This window comes from Chiloscyllium punctatum, chromosome 5, assembly GCF_047496795.1.
Source record: "Chiloscyllium punctatum isolate Juve2018m chromosome 5, sChiPun1.3, whole genome shotgun sequence".
In the NCBI taxonomy this organism is placed as follows: Eukaryota; Metazoa; Chordata; class Chondrichthyes; order Orectolobiformes; family Hemiscylliidae; genus Chiloscyllium; species Chiloscyllium punctatum.
The window spans coordinates 127904455-127926114 of NC_092743.1; the positions used below are offsets into that span (position 1 = coordinate 127904455).

Sequence of the window (21660 nt, forward strand, 5' to 3'; positions counted from 1 at the left end):
GCGGTGATGGGAGTGCAGAATCTTATGGGAAAAGATATGGAACTCATTCTAATGAGTTAGGGCTTGTGAAATGGAGTGGACAGTGCAACTAAAGTTTAAGATGCTAATCTTTTGACTTGAATAACGATATAGATTGGACAGAGTAGGTGCTATTTTGGAGGTGAAAATGAAGTACTTTCTCCATGGGGTGAGGTGACTAAAGGGAATTTGTATTCTTGTCCAGATGTCAGATCAAATTTTTGGTTGGTAGATTCATGAATTGGTGAGTCTTTTTGAGAGATATTTTCCGATATCCTGATTTGATATCTACACCTAGAACGCCAGCTAAAGTATTTGAAGTTGGTTTTTATTTGCAGCATTTCAGCAGATTGGTTCACAGCAGGAAAGGAAATTGGGTGAAGACAATGCCATTATTTTAAATCGAAGGAATATCATTAGCAAGCTCAGTTAGGGCTGTGCATTGCACTGGTTTTTCTGCATCATTCATGCTCTTCTTACAATCCAAGTGAAACAAAACTCTCTGGAATTGTTTTTGTCCCAAACATTTGGAAGCTGACTTTGTCTAACAAATTGGTCTTCCAGGGTTAATTTGCAATCATGACCACGGAACCGGGTTCAGACTCTGAATCAAAGCAGGATCAAGACCAAAAGGAAGCATCTGAAAAGAAAGAGGCGACAGCAGAACAACAGCAGACTGTAGAGCATCAACAGGAAGACGGAATTGACGGACCCCCAAAAGGAATTGGCAATTCTGAGACCAAGGAGCAGGTATGTCATATTTTTATACATGTTTCTTAGATAGATCAAGTCGGGTAGGGTCATTAAGACTTGAAAGGTCCGTTATCAAATGACAATGATCCATTCTAAGAGCACTGAGCACAAAATCTCTTCAATTTCGATCACAGCTAAGGAATTCCAGTCTGGTCTGGGTTTAGGGTTGTGAATACAGACATCACTGTTCTACTAGCTGTTGGAAAGCTGGTGGGATCTTGGTGTCTTGCGTTGGGGAAGTAATAATTTTGGGATAAGAGAAGTGACATCTATAATAAACTTTACCTGTATTATTGTATAAATAATACAATCTGTGAATGTCTCTGACAGATGCAAGTGACTGCATATGAAGTTATTGCAGGCGATGAAACCTCCGGAAGGTGGATAAGAATGGCTGCAATGCACTGTTAAATGTTGTTTTGTTTCCTAATTTGTATTCCCCATTTATTTTTTTGATCATGCGTAGACCATGTTATAAGAAATTAAATATCTTTAATTGATCTTGTATCTCACTGCAGTACCTTGTATTATAAACACTCACGTCCAAACAGCTAGTGGGATTGTAGATTTCATCCCATTAGTAACATTTGTGGCTTGGTTGATGGCTATCCCTCTAATGGATGTGTACATCTTTCCAATTGGATGAGGAAATACAAAGATTAGTAGCTGGTTGAAAATCATTAAAGCAAGGAACTGTCTGATAGGAGTGTTTAACTCAGCTGGAAATGAGTTTTGCTCAGGCAATCTCTCGTTTTGAGTTTAAAAGAAAATCAAAGCTTATGGAGCACGACTGATTCTTTTAGGTTAGCCTAATTTAAACAAGATTTTAACGTGGTATTGAAGCTTGCATCCATTTAGTTGATCCTACCCTCCTCAAGATTTATCCTTGTCAGTTGCTGTCTCTTCAGTGAAAGACTGCGGTCAAAGACTGTGAGAGTTACAGAGCACTTTGCATCTAGGGAAAACCATTGTTATATTTTGAGCGGTCCATGGCAACAAGTTGCATTTCCACTACTGAGTGAAGATTTGTATATAAGTCATGACAAGTGCAGAGCTCCCTGGATCAGTTCCCAGCTGGCACATTATTAGTATTTGGGGGAGTGTGGAATAAACTGGCTGCACACTTGAATCCTGAAATCCCAGCAGATTTTGTCTTTTATAATGTGCTCGATTGGTCCATTGAACAAAACCCTCAAGTTATTCTCCAGGGCAGTGCCAATCTGAGGATGTGAAATGCTTTTTTCACTGGGTAGTGGCTCTGTTGTTATTGCACTCTGCACTCTGATCAGAATGCTGAATTTAGTTCATTATGAATATTGGGTTACCTCTGAAACTGAAGTCATAACACATGTGGAAGTATCCTAAATCAGCCTTCCCCTCTTTTGCAATTTATCTTTTGTCCACTTTCTATCTTGAGACTTGAGGCTCGGGTTAAAACTACATTTGTTCTGAACTGGCTGCAGATGTACAATTCATTTGTCATTTCATAGTTCTGCAGACAAAAAAATCAGCATTTTCAACTAATTTTTTTTTTTGGCAAATGAATGAGCTAGATAAAAGGAATGCATTGAGTGCGGTGCCTGTGAACTTGCAGAAATGTTGAGTGAAGTGCTATACAAGCAAGTTCCAAGCTGAGATATACAGACAAAATGTAACAAATGAAACACAGGTTGGTTAACAAGCAGTCAAGGCTTATACATAGACAATGCATGTTGCTTTGCTTGAAAGAGGGCTGAAATTGATCAATATCAGATGTATTTTTGTTTGCGTGATATTGAATTTGAGTACAATATTGAAATTCACTGACCTCACAATAGCATTTGGCAAACACTTTCATCCAGTTTAGAAATATGGCCCAAGAGTGGCAAAATGATTTGGTACAATGCCACAGTTTTTAATATTCATTAAAAGTAGGTGGGCACTGCTGGCTAGGCTACCATTTATTGCCTATCCCTAATTGCCCTTGAGGGTATGGGTATGGCATTCTTGAAGAGCTTGTGTGTAGGTACACAAAGTGCTGTTAGGGAGAGCTCCTTGATTTTGACCCAGTGATTGTGAAGAAACAATAGGTTGATTTGTGCTTTAGAGGAGAATTTGCAAATGGTGGTGTTCTTATACATCTACTGCTCTTGTCCTTCCAGCTGGTAAAGGTCACGGATTTGGAAACTGCTGTTGAAGGATTCTTGATACTTGAATGCATCTTGTAGACACTACACACACTATTGCCAAGTGCATCAGTGGTGAATGGAGTGGATGTTTGTAGATGTAGTGCCAGTCTAGCAGGCTGCTTTGTCCTGAGTGGTGTCAAGCTACATGAGTGTTGTTGCAGCTGCCCTTATTCCAGTCGAGTGGGGAGGATTCCATCATACCCTTGACTTTGCCTTATACTGGCTTTGGGGAGTCAGGAGGTGAGTTACTTACTACATGATTCCTGACTTTTATAGAACATAGAACATAGAAGAATACAGCGCAGTACAGGCCCTTCGGCCCTCGATGTTGCGCCGATCAAAGCCCACCTAACCTACACTAACCCACTATCCTCCATATATCTATCCAATGCCCGCTTAAATACCCATAAAGAGGGAGAGTCCACTACTGCTACTGGCAGGGCATTCCATGAACTTACGACTCGCTGAGTGAAGAACCTACCCCTAACATCAGTCCTATATCTACCCCCCCTTAATTTAAAGCTATGTCCCCTTGTAATAGCTGACTCCATACGTGGAAAAAGGTTCTCACTGTCAACCCTATCTAACCCCCTAATCATCTTGTACACCTCTATCAAATCACCCCTAAACCTTCTTTTCTCCAAAGAAAACAACCCCAAGTGCCTCAGCCTTTCCTCATAGGATCTTCCTACCATACCAGGCAACATCCTGGTAAACTTCCTCTGCACCCGTTCCAGTGGCTCCACATCCTTCCTATAGTATGGCGACCAAAACTGCACACAATATTCCAGATGCGGCTCTTGTAGCCACAGCATTTATTTGGCTGGTTTGGTTTCTGGTCAGTGGTCATCCCAGAATGTTGATAGTGGGGGATTCAGTGATGGTAATGCCTTTGAATGTCAAGAGAAAATAGTTAGATTTTCTCCTCTTGGTGATGTTCGTTGTCTGGCACTTGTCAGACACAAATGTTACTTTCCACTTGTCGGTCCAAACAAGCATATTGTCCAGGTCTTGTTGCATTTGGACATGGACTGCTTCAGCATCTGAGGACTCCACCAACATAGGCATTGAACATTAAAATCTCTCCCACTGACATGTATCCCAGCTTCTTGCAATTGCAGTTCAATGTAGAGATGCACTGATGCATCACACAGGCAATGGGATCATTGGTATTAATCAGCAGTAGATTTCTTTGGTCACTTTTGACTTGATTTATGAGACTTCATGGGGTCTTTTGAGGCTGGAATTGCATTCACTGGAGAAAGGTGGGCAAGAAAAATATTCAGGATCGAGGGATGATGTGGCAGGGAAGGAAATCTTTTTGACACAGTGCATGTGCTGGGTTTGAATTCTAGTTGAGTTAAATGTCTCAGCCGACCTCATTGTTGCTTTACTGATTCTCAGCCAGCTATTGACTCCAGAGTTTCCCTGGCCAAGTTCAATGATTTTCTCCTGCTTGGGTGGATGCACTAAACTGCCAGTAGCACCGGAGTGAAGTCAAAAGCCATTTGACATTCAATCATTAAATTTACGATAAAGGACAGTGGTGAGGTGGGACATAACACCTCTGAAAAGTACGTACCCCTCAGCATCATCTGCACAATCAATAGTGAATGGGCTGTCCAAATGTCTCAAATTATGAAATGTAGTTTATTCAATGGGAAGCTTTTAAATTGAATGGTTTTAATTGCTTAAGAACAGAAAGGCTTATCCTCCTATTATATAATCAGGAGCACGAGTTTCTTGATTTAAACTTGTCACTAAGTTAATAAGGAGAGACAGTATCTTTTAAGGGAATAGTGGATGACACTTGAAATGCAGCAAGCTGGTGAGTCATGGGGAAGAGTAGGATGGTGGAGTTAATTTGAGATTTTCTAGCAAAATGCTGGAGTATGCACAGTGATCACATGGTGGTCAGTATGATTCTACTGGAAGAATCTCTTTGGAACAAAATTTATAAATTTTAATACAAAAGCATATGCCATTAAAAGTCACATTAAGAACTAACTGCTGAGAGGATTTTTTTTAAACAGTTAAACGTAAGCTAAAGTTACAACTATGTTGTATTCTTCTTGTAGTAAAGTTTAAACTGTGAAGTGGAATGTGTTCTTATGAGACTAATCGTTTGAGGCTGCCATTAGATTGGTGAACGGGAAAAGGAGGCAGACGGAGCTTCTGGTAAAGTTACTGTGGATCAACAGGACGACCAGCAAGTTGAAGACGACAAACTCTCCCAGAAATCCTCTTCCAGCAAGTTATCGAAATCTCCTCTCAAAGTTGTAAAAAAGCCAAAGAACATGCTGTGCAAAGTTACCCTCCTGGATGGCTCGGAACACACGTGTGAGGTTGAGGTAAGAGGACTAATCAGGTGCTGGTTAATAACTCCTCCTGAATTCTCTCCCTTTTTGGAGTACGTACTTTCCAGAAAGCCACATATGGAAATACAGAGGAACTTCGATTATCCGAATGACATGGGTGAGAAGTATTTTGTCAGGCAATACAGCTTAGCAATGCATCGGGACCTTGCAATCTTGTTCAGATAATCTGAAATTTGGATAATTGAATGCCAGATAATCAAAGTTCTTCTGTAGTTAACATTTGCTGCGGTTATTCATTTCACTTGTTTCAGACTATCAATTGGATATTTTGTTAAAAAGTTCCACAGTGCAACATCCAAACGTTTTTTTCCAAAATTCTTTAGCTGCTTTTAGTGAGTAAGTTTAAAGATAGTTTGAAAATGTGACCGACACAAACTGGTAAATGTGCAAACTACAACAACTTTAACAATTTACTTGGGGATACTAATGTGGCACTGGGAATAATTTTTTTGTAAGGTTAATGACAGCTGGTGCTTTGGGTGCTATGTAAAATAGTAAACCTTGAGCCAAATCTATGAGCAATCATCAGTTTTTTTTAATGACCTTCTATGGGTATTTATAAATGTGCTGAGAAGGATGATTGAGAGTGGGAAATCTACAGGAGACAAATGAGACATTAAAATGTGTAAATGGCTGAATGATATATATGTAGTGTTCTCATTAGAGATGAAATATTTTACCGTATCAGTGGTTAAAAGAGCAAGTTTGCATAAAATGTCAACATCATTTTCTCTTGAAATGTGCAAATCCTGTAAAGTAGTGTCAAGTTATGATTTTAGTTGTTTAAGCCTGCGAGTAATTTGTGTTATGGTAAGGAATATGAGTTTTAACTGTGCAGCGGTCAGAGGCTCTTTTGATTTTTTTAAATAATATCCTTGAATTAATCAGATTTTTGTTTTATTATTCACTTACTTTACAATTCCGCTGCTTCCTCTTTCTCTGCCAGACCCCGACCACTGAGGTAGTTTGAAACTAGTATTCTGACCATAGCTAGTACCTCCCCTGTAAATAAGGAAACAATTACCTGTATGGGACCATAGACTCTGCCACTGGTGCCTGAGTTGACATGATGAACACCTGAAATAGGTGAATGCGAGTGAAGGAAACTCTCTAGATTCCCACACTTAGAATTCTGGATAGGAGTCACAACACAACCAGCGAAATAGAATATATCAGGACTTCTGCTAACTCTTTCAGCAAATTGGCAGAGATTCAGAGATTATGTTGCATCTAATTAAATGAGCTATGTCAGCTTTCCAGATCTAAAATGAAGCCTTTGTAAATAGCATGGCACTTCATATAATTTTTATACTGTGTACTTAATTTGTATGGTGTCTTTTCATGGCATTTGAATATCTCAAGCCCTCGACAATGCAATCACTGTTGTAATGTGGGGAAATACAGTGATCACTTTGAAAACAGCAAGGTTCCACAAATTTCATTGAGATAAATGAAAAATAATCATTGTTGTTTAAGGATTGCATATGGCCATGACAGCAGGGGAATCCTGCTTCAACTTGCACAGAGTTCACATAAGTATTGTGGTACAGAAAGAGGCCTTTTGGCTCATCATGCCTACACAAGCTATCTTATCTAATCTGGCTGTACTATCCCCTGCTTATTCCCATAACCCTGCACACAATTATTATCCAATAAAGCATTCTCTTAAATGCCTCACCTGAGCCTATCTCCTCTGCATTTCACATATTGCATTCCAAACTCTAACTGCGAGCTCTGGGAAAACAAATCACCTTTGCTTCGTTTGCATTGAGTTTTAACCTTTGCACTCTCGTTTTTGTTTCTCGTTCTTGACTTCACTGTGATCTGCCTGCTTGTCATGGTGAAAATCTCAATCTGATCTCCTCTTTGCTCCCTTCTGTCCAGGTAAAACGATCCCTACTACTTCAGTCTATCTGTATGCCTCAGCTCATAACCTGGAACCACTCTAGTAAATTGCATCTACAATCTCTTCAATTTATTCACACATTTCCTATAATGTGGCACCTGCAACAATTCATAGCACTCCAGCTGAGGTCTAACACTTGTATATGTTCAACATTACTATCTTGCTCTTGTATATCCAGACTAGTAAAACCGAGAACGCTGCACTTTATTTACTGCCCTCTCCACCTGTCCTGCCACCTTCAGTGATCTCAGCACCCATAGACCTAGGTCCCTCTGCTGCTACACTCCCTTTTAAGAATTGTGTGCCTATTTTATGTTGTCTTTCAACTTTTCTCACTACCAAAGTGCATCACCTCACACTAGTTTGCATTGAACCTTGTCTGCCAACTCTCCATTCACTCCAGCAACTTGGCAAGTTCTTTTTGGACTTGTACACTTCCCTCCTCATAGCTTACAATTCTTCCAATTTTAGTGTCATTTGCAAACTTGGAAATTGTCCCCTGCACACCAAGATCCAGATCATTAATTTCTATCAATAAAATTAAGGGTCCCAAAACCATTCTCTGGGGAACTCCACTACAAACCTACTTCCAGCCTAAAAAGTATTCATTGGCCATTACTCTCCCTTTTCTATCACTCAGCCAATTTTGTATCCACATTGTCACTGTCCCTATTGCACCATGACCTACAACTTTCCTTAGGTTTGTTGTGAGGCACTGTATCACATGCCTTCTGGAAATCCACGTATACAACAACATAGGTGTTATCCTTGTCAACCTTTTCCATAACCTTTCAAAACACTTCGGGATAATTAAACACTACTTCCCCTTTTTAGACCTCCATGCTGATTCTTCTAATAAACCTCCTTTCTCCATGTGACTACTCACTCTATCCCAAACAATTATTTCCAAAAGGTTTTCCACTGTTGAAGTTTAACTGGTCTGTAATTGCTGGGATTGGCCTGACAAGCTTTTTTGAATAATGCTGAAATGTTGGCAAATGCCTGGTCGTCTCGCACCTCCCAAAAGTCCAGAACATATTATGGGTAGTACCTCTGCAGGTTTCTATCCTCACTTCATCTTTCAAATCCATGGATTCAACTCTTCCCTTCCGTGTGCCTTGTTAACTTTAAGTGCCAACATTCAATCCAAGACTTGGTCCTTTTACTAATTTTCATCCATTCTAGTGACAGAGTTTCTTCCTCTGTCACCACGATCTAGGCAGCATTGTCTTCTGTTAAATCAGCTGCAAAGTATTAATTTAATACATCAGTTATGCCCCTACCTGCTCCTGTAAATCCCCCTTTAGGTCTCTGATTGGCCCTACTCTTCCTTTAACCACTCGCTAACAGTTTATATGCCTCTTGCAGACTTTGAGAATTCCCTTTTATGTTAGTGTTTTTTTTTCCTGTTATGAGTTGCTTTCCCTTTATGTTAGCTGTGAATAATTTGGATGTTAGCATAAAAGGTATAGTTAGTAAGTTTGCAGATGGCACCAAAATTGGAGGTGTAGTGGACAGCGAAGGTTACCTCAGATTACAACGTGATCTTGATCAGTTGGGCCAATGGGCTGAGGAGTGGCAGATGGAGTTTAATTCAGATAAATGCGAGGTGATGCATTTTGAGAAAGCAAATCTTAGCAGGACTTCTACACCTTAATGGTAAGGTCCTAGGGAGTGTTACTGAACAAAGAGACCTTGGAGTGCAGGTTCATTGTTCCTTGAAAGTGGAGTCACAGGTAGATAGGATAGTGAAGAAGGCGTTTGGTATGCTTTCCTTTATTGGTCAGAGTACTGAGTACAGGAGTGGGGAGATCATGTTGCAGCTGTACAGGACATTGGTTAGACCACTATTGGAATACTGCATGTAATTCTGGTCTCCTTCCTATCAGAAGGATGTTGTGAAACTTGAAAGGGTTCAGAAGAGATTTTCAAAGATGTTGTCAGGGTTGGAGGATTTGAGCTATAGGGAGAGATTGAATAGGCTGTTTTCCCTGGAATGTCGGAGGCAGAGGGTTGACCTTATAGAGGTTTATAAAATCATGAGGGGCACTAATAGGATAAATAGACAAAGTCTTTTCCCTGGTGCAGAGGAGTCCAGAACTAGACGGCATGGGTTTAGAGTGAGAGGGGAAAGATATAAAATGGACCTAACAACAGGCAACGTTTTCATGCAGAGGGTGGTAAATGTATGGAGTGAGTTGCCAGAGGAAGTGGTGGAGACTGGTACAATTGCAACATTTAAAAGGCAACTGGATTGGGTATATGAATAGGAAAGGTTTGGAGGGATTTGAGCCGGGTGCTGGCAGGTGGGTTGGGTTGGGATATCTGGTCGGCGTGGGCGAGTTAGATCAAAGGGTCTGTTCTTGTGCCGTGCATCTCTGACTCTATAACCTTATTACAACTGTCTGAAAGGACAAATAGCACCTCATTTTAATTTCTCACTTAAATAATAGCATTAACACCAAGACACTGCTCCTTTGTGCAAGATTAGGCACATGTGTAATTCACATGAGGATTGAACCCTGCCTTTTTGACTCTGATATATGTGCTGACTTGAGTATCCTAACAGCTGTATATTTAAAAATTATTTTACACAGTCTAAGTCTTCAAACTATATGTAATTTGTAGTTTTCTTTTCATTTATACAATGAATAATTGCAATTCACTTTTTAAATTATTGGAAAGCCATTTCACAAATCTCACTAGAGAAAATAGTCGAGGTCTATATTATGCATTAATTATAGAATCCCTACACAATGACTCACCAAAGAGCATCCCACCTATTCTCACACCCCTACCCAATTCCTGCATTTATCATGGCTAACTTGCCTAACCTTCCCATCCCTGGACACTACGGACAACTTAGAATGGCCAGTCCATCAAATTGCACACCTTTTGGACTGCAGGAGGTACACACAGGGGAAACCCAGGCAGACATTGGGACGATGTGCAAACTTGATACACACAGGTGCCCGAGGCTGGAATCTTTCCTGGATCACAGGCACTGTGAGACCGTATTGCTAACCACTGGTGCAATGTCTAAATATTGCAGTTATGATGGATGAATAGATAAAATGACTTGTTAAATGATGTTCTGGATTAGTGGTGCTGGAAGAGCACAGCAGTTCGGACAGCATCCAAGGAGCTTCGAAATCGACGTTTCGGGCAAAAGCCCTTGTTAAATGATGTGCAAAGTTAAAAATCATACAAACCAGTTGGACAATAATGTGGTATTATTTGGAAGTACTAGCTCTCGGAATGCTGCTCCTTCATCAAGACAATCACCTGATGAGGAGCGGCGCTCCAAAAGCTCCCGCTTCCAAATAAACCTGTTGGACTGTAACCTGGTATTGTGATTTTTAACTTTGTACACCCCAGTCCAACACCGGCGTCTCCAAATCATTAAATAATGGGATTTCTGAAAGCATTTAGGAGGGTACAGTATACCGAAAGGAGGTTTTAGTTTTAAGATTACATGCAAATAATGTAATAATCACTTGCTGTATGAAACATTTCATTTTATTCAGATTAATGCATTGTACCGTTCTACTGAAATCAGTCATTATTTTCTCATGTAGATGATGAAGTGATACATTGGCTGCATTTGTTGCTGCTCGCTAGTTTTCTACATTTTAAAAGTTACTCTGAGTATTGAGATTTGCCTTGTGAACCAGAACCTCTGGAATCTGTTGAAATGATCTATCTGTGTCCCATTTTTAAGTTCTGAGTTGGTATGCAGAATGATGGTTTCAGAGTTTTATTGGTGACAGCGACTTCCTTTACCCGAAATAAATTCTGATGATATGAGATACTACTGAAATTGGTAATCTTCTTTCAATTTTTCTCACCAAGATAAGCTTTGATTGGATTCAGTGGGATTCTGTTGAAAACCTTAAGTTATTACTTTAAGGAAGACAGAATGTATTGCACAGCTTATGTGAAACTGTGATTTAGAAACCAGTTCAAAACAGTCAACGTTTATTGTCTCCAGCGCTGACCATAGATGTGTTGCATAAAATATCCTTTTATTTTATAATGAAATGTAATCCTGACTGCATAATATTTTCAAATATTGCACTGTTGCCATCTGAACAAGTTCTCCACTATTGCTTAATATGAAAGTGGGTAAGAATGTAATTGAAAGAAAATGAATAACCAGATGGAGTTGAAGAAAATAATAAGTCCTCATGCAAGTCGTCTTGTTCAAAATTCAGGCTGATTAAATGAATGGAAAATGTCTGCACCAATGAGCAGTAATCACACATGACAATAATGTGGTGGCTATGACACTGAATTTGCAACCATTACATTGAATCAAAACGCAACAATACACCGTTGTAACAATAGATTAAATAACCAGGTAATTTATAAACTTAGCATAAGAGTGGTCCCAATGACGTCCTTTAAGTGAACAAAGACCATTGTGAAATTATTCTGCAAATGAAATGTTTAGAACCATAGAGAAAAGACTGTCATTTTAGATGGAACTACATCTAAAGTGAAACCATATTGGGCAGATAATGTTTGCTGCAAGTAATGTATAGGTCCCATTAATGTGTCAAAGTAGAGCAGGAGATTAAAGGCATATATATTAAAATGGTGATCTAGTAGTAATGAGTTACTTTCAACCTTGATATAGACTGGGCAAGCCAAATTTAGTATAAGAAGGTGTAGAGGGCATTGTTGGAATGCATTCAAACTAGTTTCCCAGAGCCGTATGTAAAGGAACTAGGAAGGGAAGAGACCATTTTACAACAGATGTGCTGAGAGAAGATTTATTAACGTAGTCAAGAAACCTCTCGGGAAGAATAACCCAAATATGATATATTTGTTTTGAAAATGTAATAAATGATGGCATTTTACACTGAGTTAAGGACAAAAGAGTCTTAAATCTGAACAATGGAAAGAAATTAGCTCTGATGTGCAAGCTCATGCAATTTAACTGTAAACCTTATTTGGAGGTCTGATTGGTGGATAGCCAATTACAAGTTTTTAAGCAGCTAGTTCATAACTTGCAACAAAAATGCATTTGATGAATGAAAATATATCTTTCAGCGAAAGGAGTCAAACCAGAGCTAATAAAAAGTTAGATTGTGATCCAGTGCCATGTTGCCAAAAAGAGCGATGGGACAAACTTAGAACTTAAGGGATGACCAACAATGGTTGTTTAAGAAGAAAAATAGATAAGAGAGTAAACAAACTAGAAATCTAAAAACTGAGTGCAAATGCTTCTGTACACGTGCTGAAAAAGGAAGACACCAGCTGAGGTCCCTAATAGGTGAAGGAGCAGTTGTAATGGCAAAGACATTAAACAAGTTGTGATAGAAGGTGCAAAAGAGCTGTCTGTAAGTAGAAGAATTCAGTGAGAATGAGGAATTTAAGGATCTCAGTAAAAAAGGTAAGAGGAAGTAATGGAATGTCAAGTTGGCAAATCTGTTTAGCTTGATGGTCCGTAACCCAGACTCTTGAGAGGTAATCCTAATATGTTGAATGCATTGGTTTTGGTCTTCCAGAATTAGCTATATTCCTATGACTATAAGATATAGGAACTGAATTTAGCCCATTGAATCTGCTGTGCTGATCATGGCTGATACGTTTCTCAATCATCTTCTATTGCCTTCCAACAATAACAATTAATCCCTTTACCAATTGAGAACCCATCTATCTCTGTCTTAAATATATTCAATGACTTGGCCTCCACAGCCTTCCTTCTGTAACAATGAATTCCACAGATTAACCAACCTCTAGCTGAAGAAATCCCTCCTTATCTCTGTTCTAAAGGGTCATCCCTTTACCTGAGGCTGTCTAATCAGGTGCTAGTTTCTCCTACTAGTGGGAACATCACCACATCCACTCTATCCAGACGCTTCAGGCTCCTTAAGTTTCAATCAGATCTTCCTTATCCTTCTAAATTCCATCGAGTACAAACCCAGTGTCCTCAATTGCATCTCAGATGCTGAGACCTTTATCCCTGGGATTATTCTTGTAAACGTCCTCTGGACCCCCTCCAACTCCAGCCCTTCCTTCCTTAGATGTACAGCCAAAACTGCTGATAATATTCCACGTGCCTTATACAACCTCAGCAATACATTCCTGCTCTTATGTTTATTCTATGCCTGTACTGTGCCCTTGACACCACGGGCTCTTGTCATATTTAGCAGCCTTCTATGTGGCACCTTGTTAAAGGCCTTCTGGAAATCCAAATAGATGATGCCCACTGGCTCTCCTTTAACTAACTCATTCATTATGTCTCCAAAGAATTCTAATAGATTTGGATTAGTTAGACATGATTTCTCTTTGACAAAGCCATGCTGACTCAGCCCTATTTTACCATGCACTTCTGAGTACTCAGCAACTCCCTAATAACCTCTAATATCTTACCAAGAACTGAAGTAAGGATAACTGGCCTATAGTTTTCTGTCTTTGCGTCCTTCCCTTCTGAAACAAGGGCGTTTAATTACCCATTTTCCAGTTGTCTGGGACTCTCCCTGACTCCAGTGATGCCAGAATCACCACCAATCCCTCTACAATCTCCGTCAGACTCCACCGTCGGAGTTCTATTTGGATTGTTCAGGAGAAGGAATAAAGAGAAAAGGTGGATCGCAAGTTCATTTTGTCTGACATCGGCAGTAAGGAAAACCCTTATTACCAAAGTTATCAAGTACAAGAATAAACATAAGTCTTATTGCAACTATTGGGCTTTGCTAAGATCACATCTGGCTATTGAGGGAGTGCAGCGTAGGTTCACGAGGTCAATTCCTGGAATGGCAGGATTGCCTTACATGGAAAGACTGAAGCGACTGGGCTTGTATACCCTTGAGTTTAGAAGACTGAGAGGGGATCTGATTGAAACGTACAGGATTATGAAAGGATTGGACACTCTGGCAGGAGGAAACATATTTCCGCTGATGGGGGAGTGCCGAACCAGAGGACACAACTTAAAAATACGGGGTAGACCATTTAGGACAGAGATGAGGAGAAACTACTTCACCCAGAGAGTGGTGGCTGTGTGGAATGCTCTGCCCCAGAGGGCAGTGGAGGCCCAGTCTCTGGATTCATTTCTGAAAGAATTGGATAGAGCTCTGAAAGATAGTGGAGTCAAGGGTTATGGAGATAAGGCTGGAACAGGATACTGATTGGGAATGATCAGCCATGATCATATTGAATGGCGGTGCAGGCTCGAAGGGCTGAATGGCCTACTCCTGCATCTATTGTCTATTGTCTATCTGGAGTAAAGTAGGTAGTTTGTTCTCCTTACTCAAGAAACGATATGCTACCTTAGGGGCAGTGTAACAAAGGGTCGCTGGATTGGTTCGTGGAATGAAATTGTCCCGTGATGAGAAATTGAGAATGCTAAACCTGTATTGTCTAGAGTTTAGTGCTGAAAATGTGTTGCTGGAAAAGTGCAGCAGGTCAGGCAGCATCCAAGGAACAGGAGAATCGACGTTTCGGGCATAAAAGCCCTTCTTCAGGAATGAGGAAAGTGTGTCCAGCAGGCTAAGATAAAAGGTAGGGAGGAGGGACTGGGGGGAGGGGCGTTGGAAATGCGATAGGTGGAAGGAGGTCAAGGTGAGGGTGATAGGCCGGAGTGGGGTGGGGGCGGAGAGGTCAGGAAGAAGATTGCAGGTTAGGAAAGTGGTGCTGAGTTTGAGGGATTTGACTGGGACAAGGTGGGGGGAGGGGAAATGAGGAAACTGGAGAAATCGGAGTTCATCCCTTGTGGTTGGAGGGTTCCTAGGCAGAAGATGAGGCGCTCTTCCTCCAGTCGTCGTGTTGCTATGTTGTCTAGAGTTTAGAAGAGTGAGAGATGTTCTCATTGAAACATCAGACTCCTTCAGAATTTTGGCTAGTTTGGAGATTGGGCAAGTGTTTGCCCTGGCTCAGAAATGGAAACTAGAAGGTCACAATCTTTGGAATAAGGAGTCAGTCATTTAGGACTTGGGTGTCAACGTTTTGATTCAAAGCATTGTGAATCTTCTCAAATTCTTCACTTAGAACCCAGGCAATGAATGAATTCAAGTGACAGATTTTTAGATACAAAGGGAATTGAAGGATCTTGGATAGTGAAGCAATCTATTGCCTAACCAATTTATTCTGGAATGGTGGAGGAAAACCTGAGGAGCTGAGGGCCTACTATGGATGGTATTTTTCTTTTTCATGAAAGGAAGGCTGACACTTTTTTGCCATTGTGTCCTGCCCGCAACACACACAGACGGACACACTCTGACGTCAGGTTTTGCTGTTCTCATTTGTGACTTGACAGAAGTGGGGTTGCAACCCTAACAAGATTCCTTCTCCACCGTTCACGCATACAAGATTCAAACAAAATAAAGTAGCAAGTAAGGATAACACGAAGAGGATGAACTTATCTGGGTTTTGGCAGCTGGATTGCCAGAGCTCCGGTCCATGTGGTTCAATGGCTCTGCTGTAGATGCCTGCCCTATTGTCACTGTTTAAAATCAATTATGACTAGCTTAATACTTTTAGCCTGTTATGATTATAATATCATAACTATATTGTTTATAATTACTTTAATGCTCTATTACCCAACTGGTGTTGGTATCAGGACCAAAAAACCTGAGACTATTGTTTCTTCTGGGGCAGTGGCATAAGTCGATATCTAATAATAGCACACTTAGCTTCTCTTTATGCACCCTCAGGGATGTGTTTTTTTTTCCTTTCTAGCAGCTGCAGTATTTATTTGTCATTTATTTATACTGCTGCTGTTGAAGGCCAAAATTCCTGTACAATGGTACCTGACCCTCCACTCCAACCTTCCATCTAACACTGTATTTTGTGAAAGAATTACTGATGGAGAGGAGTGGAGGATTTGGAAAGTCCAGTCTTCAACCATGGAATACATTGTGAGAACTTGATCCTTTTTCTTATTGCTGCTTGATCTAAAGCTAAAACACTTTACTGGGTTCTGGCTCATTGAAGTCCAAACTAGCAACCACTTGCCACCAGTACAAACACCAATAAAGTTATAGAGATGTACAGCATGGAAACAGACCCTTTGGTCCTACTCATCCATGCCGACCAGATATCCCAACCCAATCTAGTCCCACCAATGGATTTGCTTAGTAATCACTATTAGCAACAGAGTTTTTAATAGTTCGTGAAGGTAAAGTTGCACAAGAAGATGCGGGTTTGAATAAATGTTAGTCTTTCAGTGATTTTATAAAAACTCATAATTTGTCTCAGGTTGTGAATGTCCTGTCTAATTCAGACTATCAGTTGAGCTTGAGGTGAAGGTAGGTCATTTGCTCCACAGGGAGGAAATAAGGTAATTTGGTAGACATCTCCCTGGATTGAACTTGTACCAGTCTGAGCACCTACATCACTAATATATACCTTAGATAATGAAAGCTATCTACTTTCACCATTCAATGGATTTATTCCCATCTCTTGTTAGTAGGCCCATTTTAATAGTGGTACTTGCCTGCTCCATTGTATTCCATAGGGATGTTAATGTTTGTATTCTTGGCAGAAGATAAACCTTCTGCCTCAATTGTACCAGAGTATCATTCATATATTCATATCATTACAATCTTAGTTCTGAGAATAACTGAATAAACCAGGTCTTTTTGATTTGCCTTGATAGGCCATTATATTTCAACAATTAAAATAACTGGCAGAATGAAAGGTAAGAGAATAAGCAGCAGGGATGCATTGATGGTTTGAATGGAGGAAAAATCTATATTCTGCAAAGATGAAGAAAGAAAACGTAAACAACAATGACTAAGTAAAATATGTGAGATAGTGATTTTAAACCACTGAAGTAAAAACAACTTAAAAATAGTCTGTAATATTCAAAATTAATGTAAATATGAATTTAAACTGTGGCTGAATAGAGATGTCTTTTAGTGTAACTGCTTGGACCATGAAAAAATGCATAGTTTTGCGATTCTATGAAATAATTTGCTCCAATGGCCTTTTAATTTCTGCATGTCAACCGTGGCTGCCCCATTGAGTAATGTCTGATCTCTAGCCTGAGAAACGTGTGACAGTGTTTGGGGACGTAAAGGTGTGCTTCTGCAGGTTCTAGAGGAAAGCATTGATCTCTTATTGCAGCTTGTCATCGTCAGTTCTCCTCTAACTCATGAAATCAGAGGGGTCTCCAAAGCAGACAGACCATAGGGAATGACTTCAAGAAAATTAGGAATGATATTACAGGAAAGCAGGTGGATAATGGGTGGGTATTTCTCTTACATCTCTTGTGACTCAATTTTGATTTTAAGCTAAGACTAATTACAGCTTAATTACTTAATCAAATTTTAAACTTCAAAACTTAGCCTCTTCACTTTTAGAATGAAGGGGGCTCCAGTTGTTTGTCAGACATTACCAGGAATAAGATTTTCTGATCTATATTTAAAAGTCAGGGTAAAATAAAAGTAAGCGTCTATAATGCATATAGTTGAGATGTGCCTGGGGAGCTCAGGCCCATTTTGACACATCCTATACCCTGTGGAATCATGGAGTCCCTATGGTGTGGAAGCAGTCCATTTGGTCCATCAAGTCCACACTGACTCTCCAAAGAGCAGCTCCCCCACTTTCAGATCCTCTCTGGTCACTGGTGAAGTGCCAGAGACTCAGAAAGCTGCTAATGTCACATTATTAGAAAAGAGACCTGGAAGTTACGAGTCAGTCAGTGTAATGTCAGTGGTGGGGAAGTTATTGAAAGAATTTCAAATGGCAGAATATATCTGTAGTTGAGGGGTTAACCAGGGATAGTTAGCATGGATTTGTTAGGGGAAGTTTGTGTTTGACAAACTTGATAAAATGTTTTGAGGTAACCAGGAGTATTGATGAGGGTAGTGCATTTGATGCCTACATGGACTGTAGCAAGCCTTTTGATGAGTTCCCTCATGGAAGACTGACCAAGAAAGTAGGAGCCCATGGGCTCCAAGAGAAAGTGTCACACTGGATTCAAAATTGGCCAAGAGGCTGGAAGCAGAGGCTGATGGTAGCAGGATGTTTCTGTGTCTGGAAATCATATTCCAGAGTTCTTACTGTTGAGGACCTTGCTCTATGTGATGTACAATAATGGTTAGGATCTAAATGTAGGGAGTATGATCAAGAAGTTTGTGGGTGATACCAAAAATTGGTTGGATGCAAAATTGTGAAGGATAGCCCTAAACTGCCAGAACATAACAGACTGGTGAGCTGGACAGAACAGTGACAAATGTAATCCAGCCCAGAAAGGTGTGAGGCAATACACTCGGGAATGCTTTACATTATGAACAGTAAGACCAGAGAAAATAATAAAATTTAGAGAGGTATTGATCTGCATATCCACTAATTCCTGAAAGTAGCAGGACAGCTAAATAAGGTGTTTAAGGAGGCACACAGGTCATTCTGCTATAACGCAACAGTTGCCCCACTGCAATCTTGCTCTATAGAAATTTGCACTGTAGAATATTGCTATACCCATTCAGCAGAAAGTTTGTGTTATCCAAACAGCATCCACAATTCATCAATCCCGTTATAGACATTTTGTGTTGACGAGACATTATTCTAGCAGAACCACCTGTTTAGGATACTTGCCTTTGTTAGCTGAGACTTTGAATACAAGAGAAGGAGGTTATGTTGGCTCTGTGGTTCAGGTCACCACATTGTAGGAAGTGATTGCCCTAGAGAGGGTGCAGAAGAGATTTACTTGGATACTATCTGGGCTGGAGGATCTGAAAGATTGCAAAAAATGAATGTTTCCATAGGAACAGCAAAAATTGAGAAGGGACCTTATAGAAATGTTTCAGATTGAGAGGCATAGATAGGGTAGATAGAAAGACACATTTTCCATTAGTAGAGGGGCACAACCAGGGTGCACATATTTAAGGTAAGAGGTAGAAGTAAAAGAATTGACTTGAAATGTTTCAACCTGCAAAGTGATTGGTGTCTGGAGCTCTCTGCCTGAAAGGATGGTTGAGTCAGAATCTCTTGAAACATTTAGATATTCGCTTGCATTGACATAGATTCTAGGGTTGTGGGCCAAGAACAGGAAAATGGGCATATCGTGTCATCAGATCTTTTTGACCGATGTTGACATGATGGGCTGATTGGTCTCCTGCTGTGCTGTAAATGTTTGAATCTATCTTGCCAAAACAAAAACCCAGCTCCTCAATCACCATCTGGTTGTGACCATGGCCTCCAGGCCAAATGATTCTAACTTCCCGACCAGCTGCCTCTTTCAAACCATTTGAGGCAGGCAGCTGTTTGACATGATATATGCCAGGCTTAGCAGTTAATGTACACGGACCTCAAATTAATGGTGTTATGGGATAGTGCTGGGGTTTGGCACCTCCAGTAATAGGATCTGTAGTTAACAAAATAATATAGTATTTCTATGTAAATATAATGCCAAGTTCAGTTGTTCCATCTGCTTGTTAGGAAAGCTGCTCTTTCATCATTGGCCGGTTTGAAATGCCTCATCTGAATATGCATTTGCAGCACTGTGGCTACTGTTATTTGGTACCTACACATTTTGCTCTATGTTCTTCAAATAAGTTCCAGCCTCTTCCTAGTAATTACGTTGTTTGTTCTAAAAAGGAAAGTTGAATCATCTCATTATTTGAATAAATTATTGATGGTAGGAAGGTAAAAATTAAATACTAAAAGAAATTAATCAGTTCGTTCATATATTTAAAATATTTCTTGGTTCTTCTGTTGCTCAAGGTTTTTGAGGTCACCTTTTGCCTTTTGAGATCTGGAAAGGTCAAGGTACCATAGTCCTCAAGGACAATAGAGCTGTTCTCTCATTAGAGTCATTATTTGGAGATGCTGATGTTGGACTGGGGTGTACAAAGTTTAAAAATCATACAACACCAGGTTATAGTCTAACAGGTTTATTTGGAAGCACTAGCTTTCGGAGCACCACTCCTTCAACCACCTGATGAAGGAGCAGCGCTCCAAATGCAAGTGCTTCCAATTAAACCTGTTGGGCATGAGATTCCTGAAGAAGGGTTCATGCCCGAAACGTCGATTCTCCTGCTCCTTGGCTGCTGCCTGACCTGCTGCGCTTTTCCAGCAACACATTTTCAGCTCTGATCTCCAGCATCTGCAGTCCTCACTTTCTCCTAGAAATAATATTGGGTCAATTATAGCTTGCTGTTACACTCGGTGCCATTCTGGCTGGTCTGGAAGAAAGTTTGTGTTGAATTTTTAGAGAAGTCATACTTTGTGAGGTTGTTTTGGGGCCAGACGCTGTGCTGGAAATTACTTGGGGAAAGGAATATTTCGTTTGTGCCATAACTTTGCTGTGGCTGAGTTTAATCTGGGTTTCAGCATGCAAAGAAGGTGTTCTGGAATCTCTTTAAACAGTTTCCAGAAAGGCTTTGCATGATTTCGTCATTTTCATTTGACTCATTGTCAAAGGAATAAATCAAGTTCTGTTTCTGTGGGGATTAATTAATTTTCCCCGGTAGTTTCTGGTGTTTGAGGATCTGTATTCTGAAAATCTGTCGATTTGCTTCCAACCAGCAAAATTACAGGAATCTATTTTCTCACCATTACTATTGGACATTTCCATTGTACAGAATTATGTTTAGTTGGTGTAACCTGAGAAAGAAAAGTAAACGTTTTTGGCATGTCTTCAGGTTTGTTTTGTTGATCCATTGACAACTGAATTGTTTCTAACTGTGGCTGGTCAATTTCTTTTGTCTTTCTTGGTTGAAATGGTGGGATTGATAGTGTACTTCTGGCAGGTAAACCAAGGTCCATAGAGACATTGAAAGCTTAAATCTTTGCAGAAGGATGTGGTGAATAACAACGGGACTAGCTAATATAGTACTCCAGTGTCCTGCGTTTGATTAAGATCTATTACATAATTTTCCTTGTAATCTTTAGAACTAAAAGCTCAAACACTTCACTGTTCACATTCAAGCATCAGATTACGTTTTCAGCTATTTCTTTCCCAGTTGCTTTTGTTTTATCCAATTTTTTTTTCATCATTACTGCCAGCAAATGTCGCCTTCAAGTTCACAATGGTATGATCATCTCTTTTTAGTTTTATTCAGCCCCTCCCGAATGCCTGGCTGGTTTGGAATGCTACTTTTATCACGTTTATTTTGTCTTTACACATGAGAGCTGCACACAGTTAACAGGCACTGCTGTTCATCTATGTTACTGTAATAGTCATGTAACTGCAACTATTACTATTAATTTGGGAACAGGAAATCTTTTTCTGTGTGTTTAATCTTGTATTTTTTATTGTTCAAAACAGCATGGGAAAGATAATGACATAAGGTTATGCATTTTTTTTTCAAAGGAAATGCTTGGAGTTGAGATGGTAGACAGATTGGCTTTATAAACTAAATAAGATGATGTTTAACATTGTGAAAACAAACAAAAATCCAAGGTGCTGATTTGTTAATCATAGAATTCCTACAGTGTGGGAGCAGGCCATTTGGCCCATCGAGTCCACGCTGACCCTCCGAAG

General features: G+C 40.0%; 1 protein-coding gene across 31 annotated transcripts in view; it reads left to right on the top strand.

Moving 5' to 3' along the window:
- Positions 1 to 21660, top strand: part of LOC140477422 (band 4.1-like protein 3) — a 297319-nt gene that overhangs the window by 160237 nt on the left and 115422 nt on the right. For 22 of the 31 annotated variants that reach the window (XM_072571280.1, XM_072571293.1, XM_072571294.1 and 19 more), the window contains exons 2-3: positions 620 to 768; positions 5081 to 5290. In XM_072571280.1, coding sequence (XP_072427381.1) covers positions 620 to 768; positions 5081 to 5290 — 359 coding nt within the window. Of the gene's footprint in view, positions 1 to 582; positions 769 to 5080; positions 5291 to 21660 lie in introns of all 31 variants that reach the window. The other 9 variants (XM_072571290.1, XM_072571284.1, XM_072571307.1 and 6 more) reach the window with 1 other exon arrangement.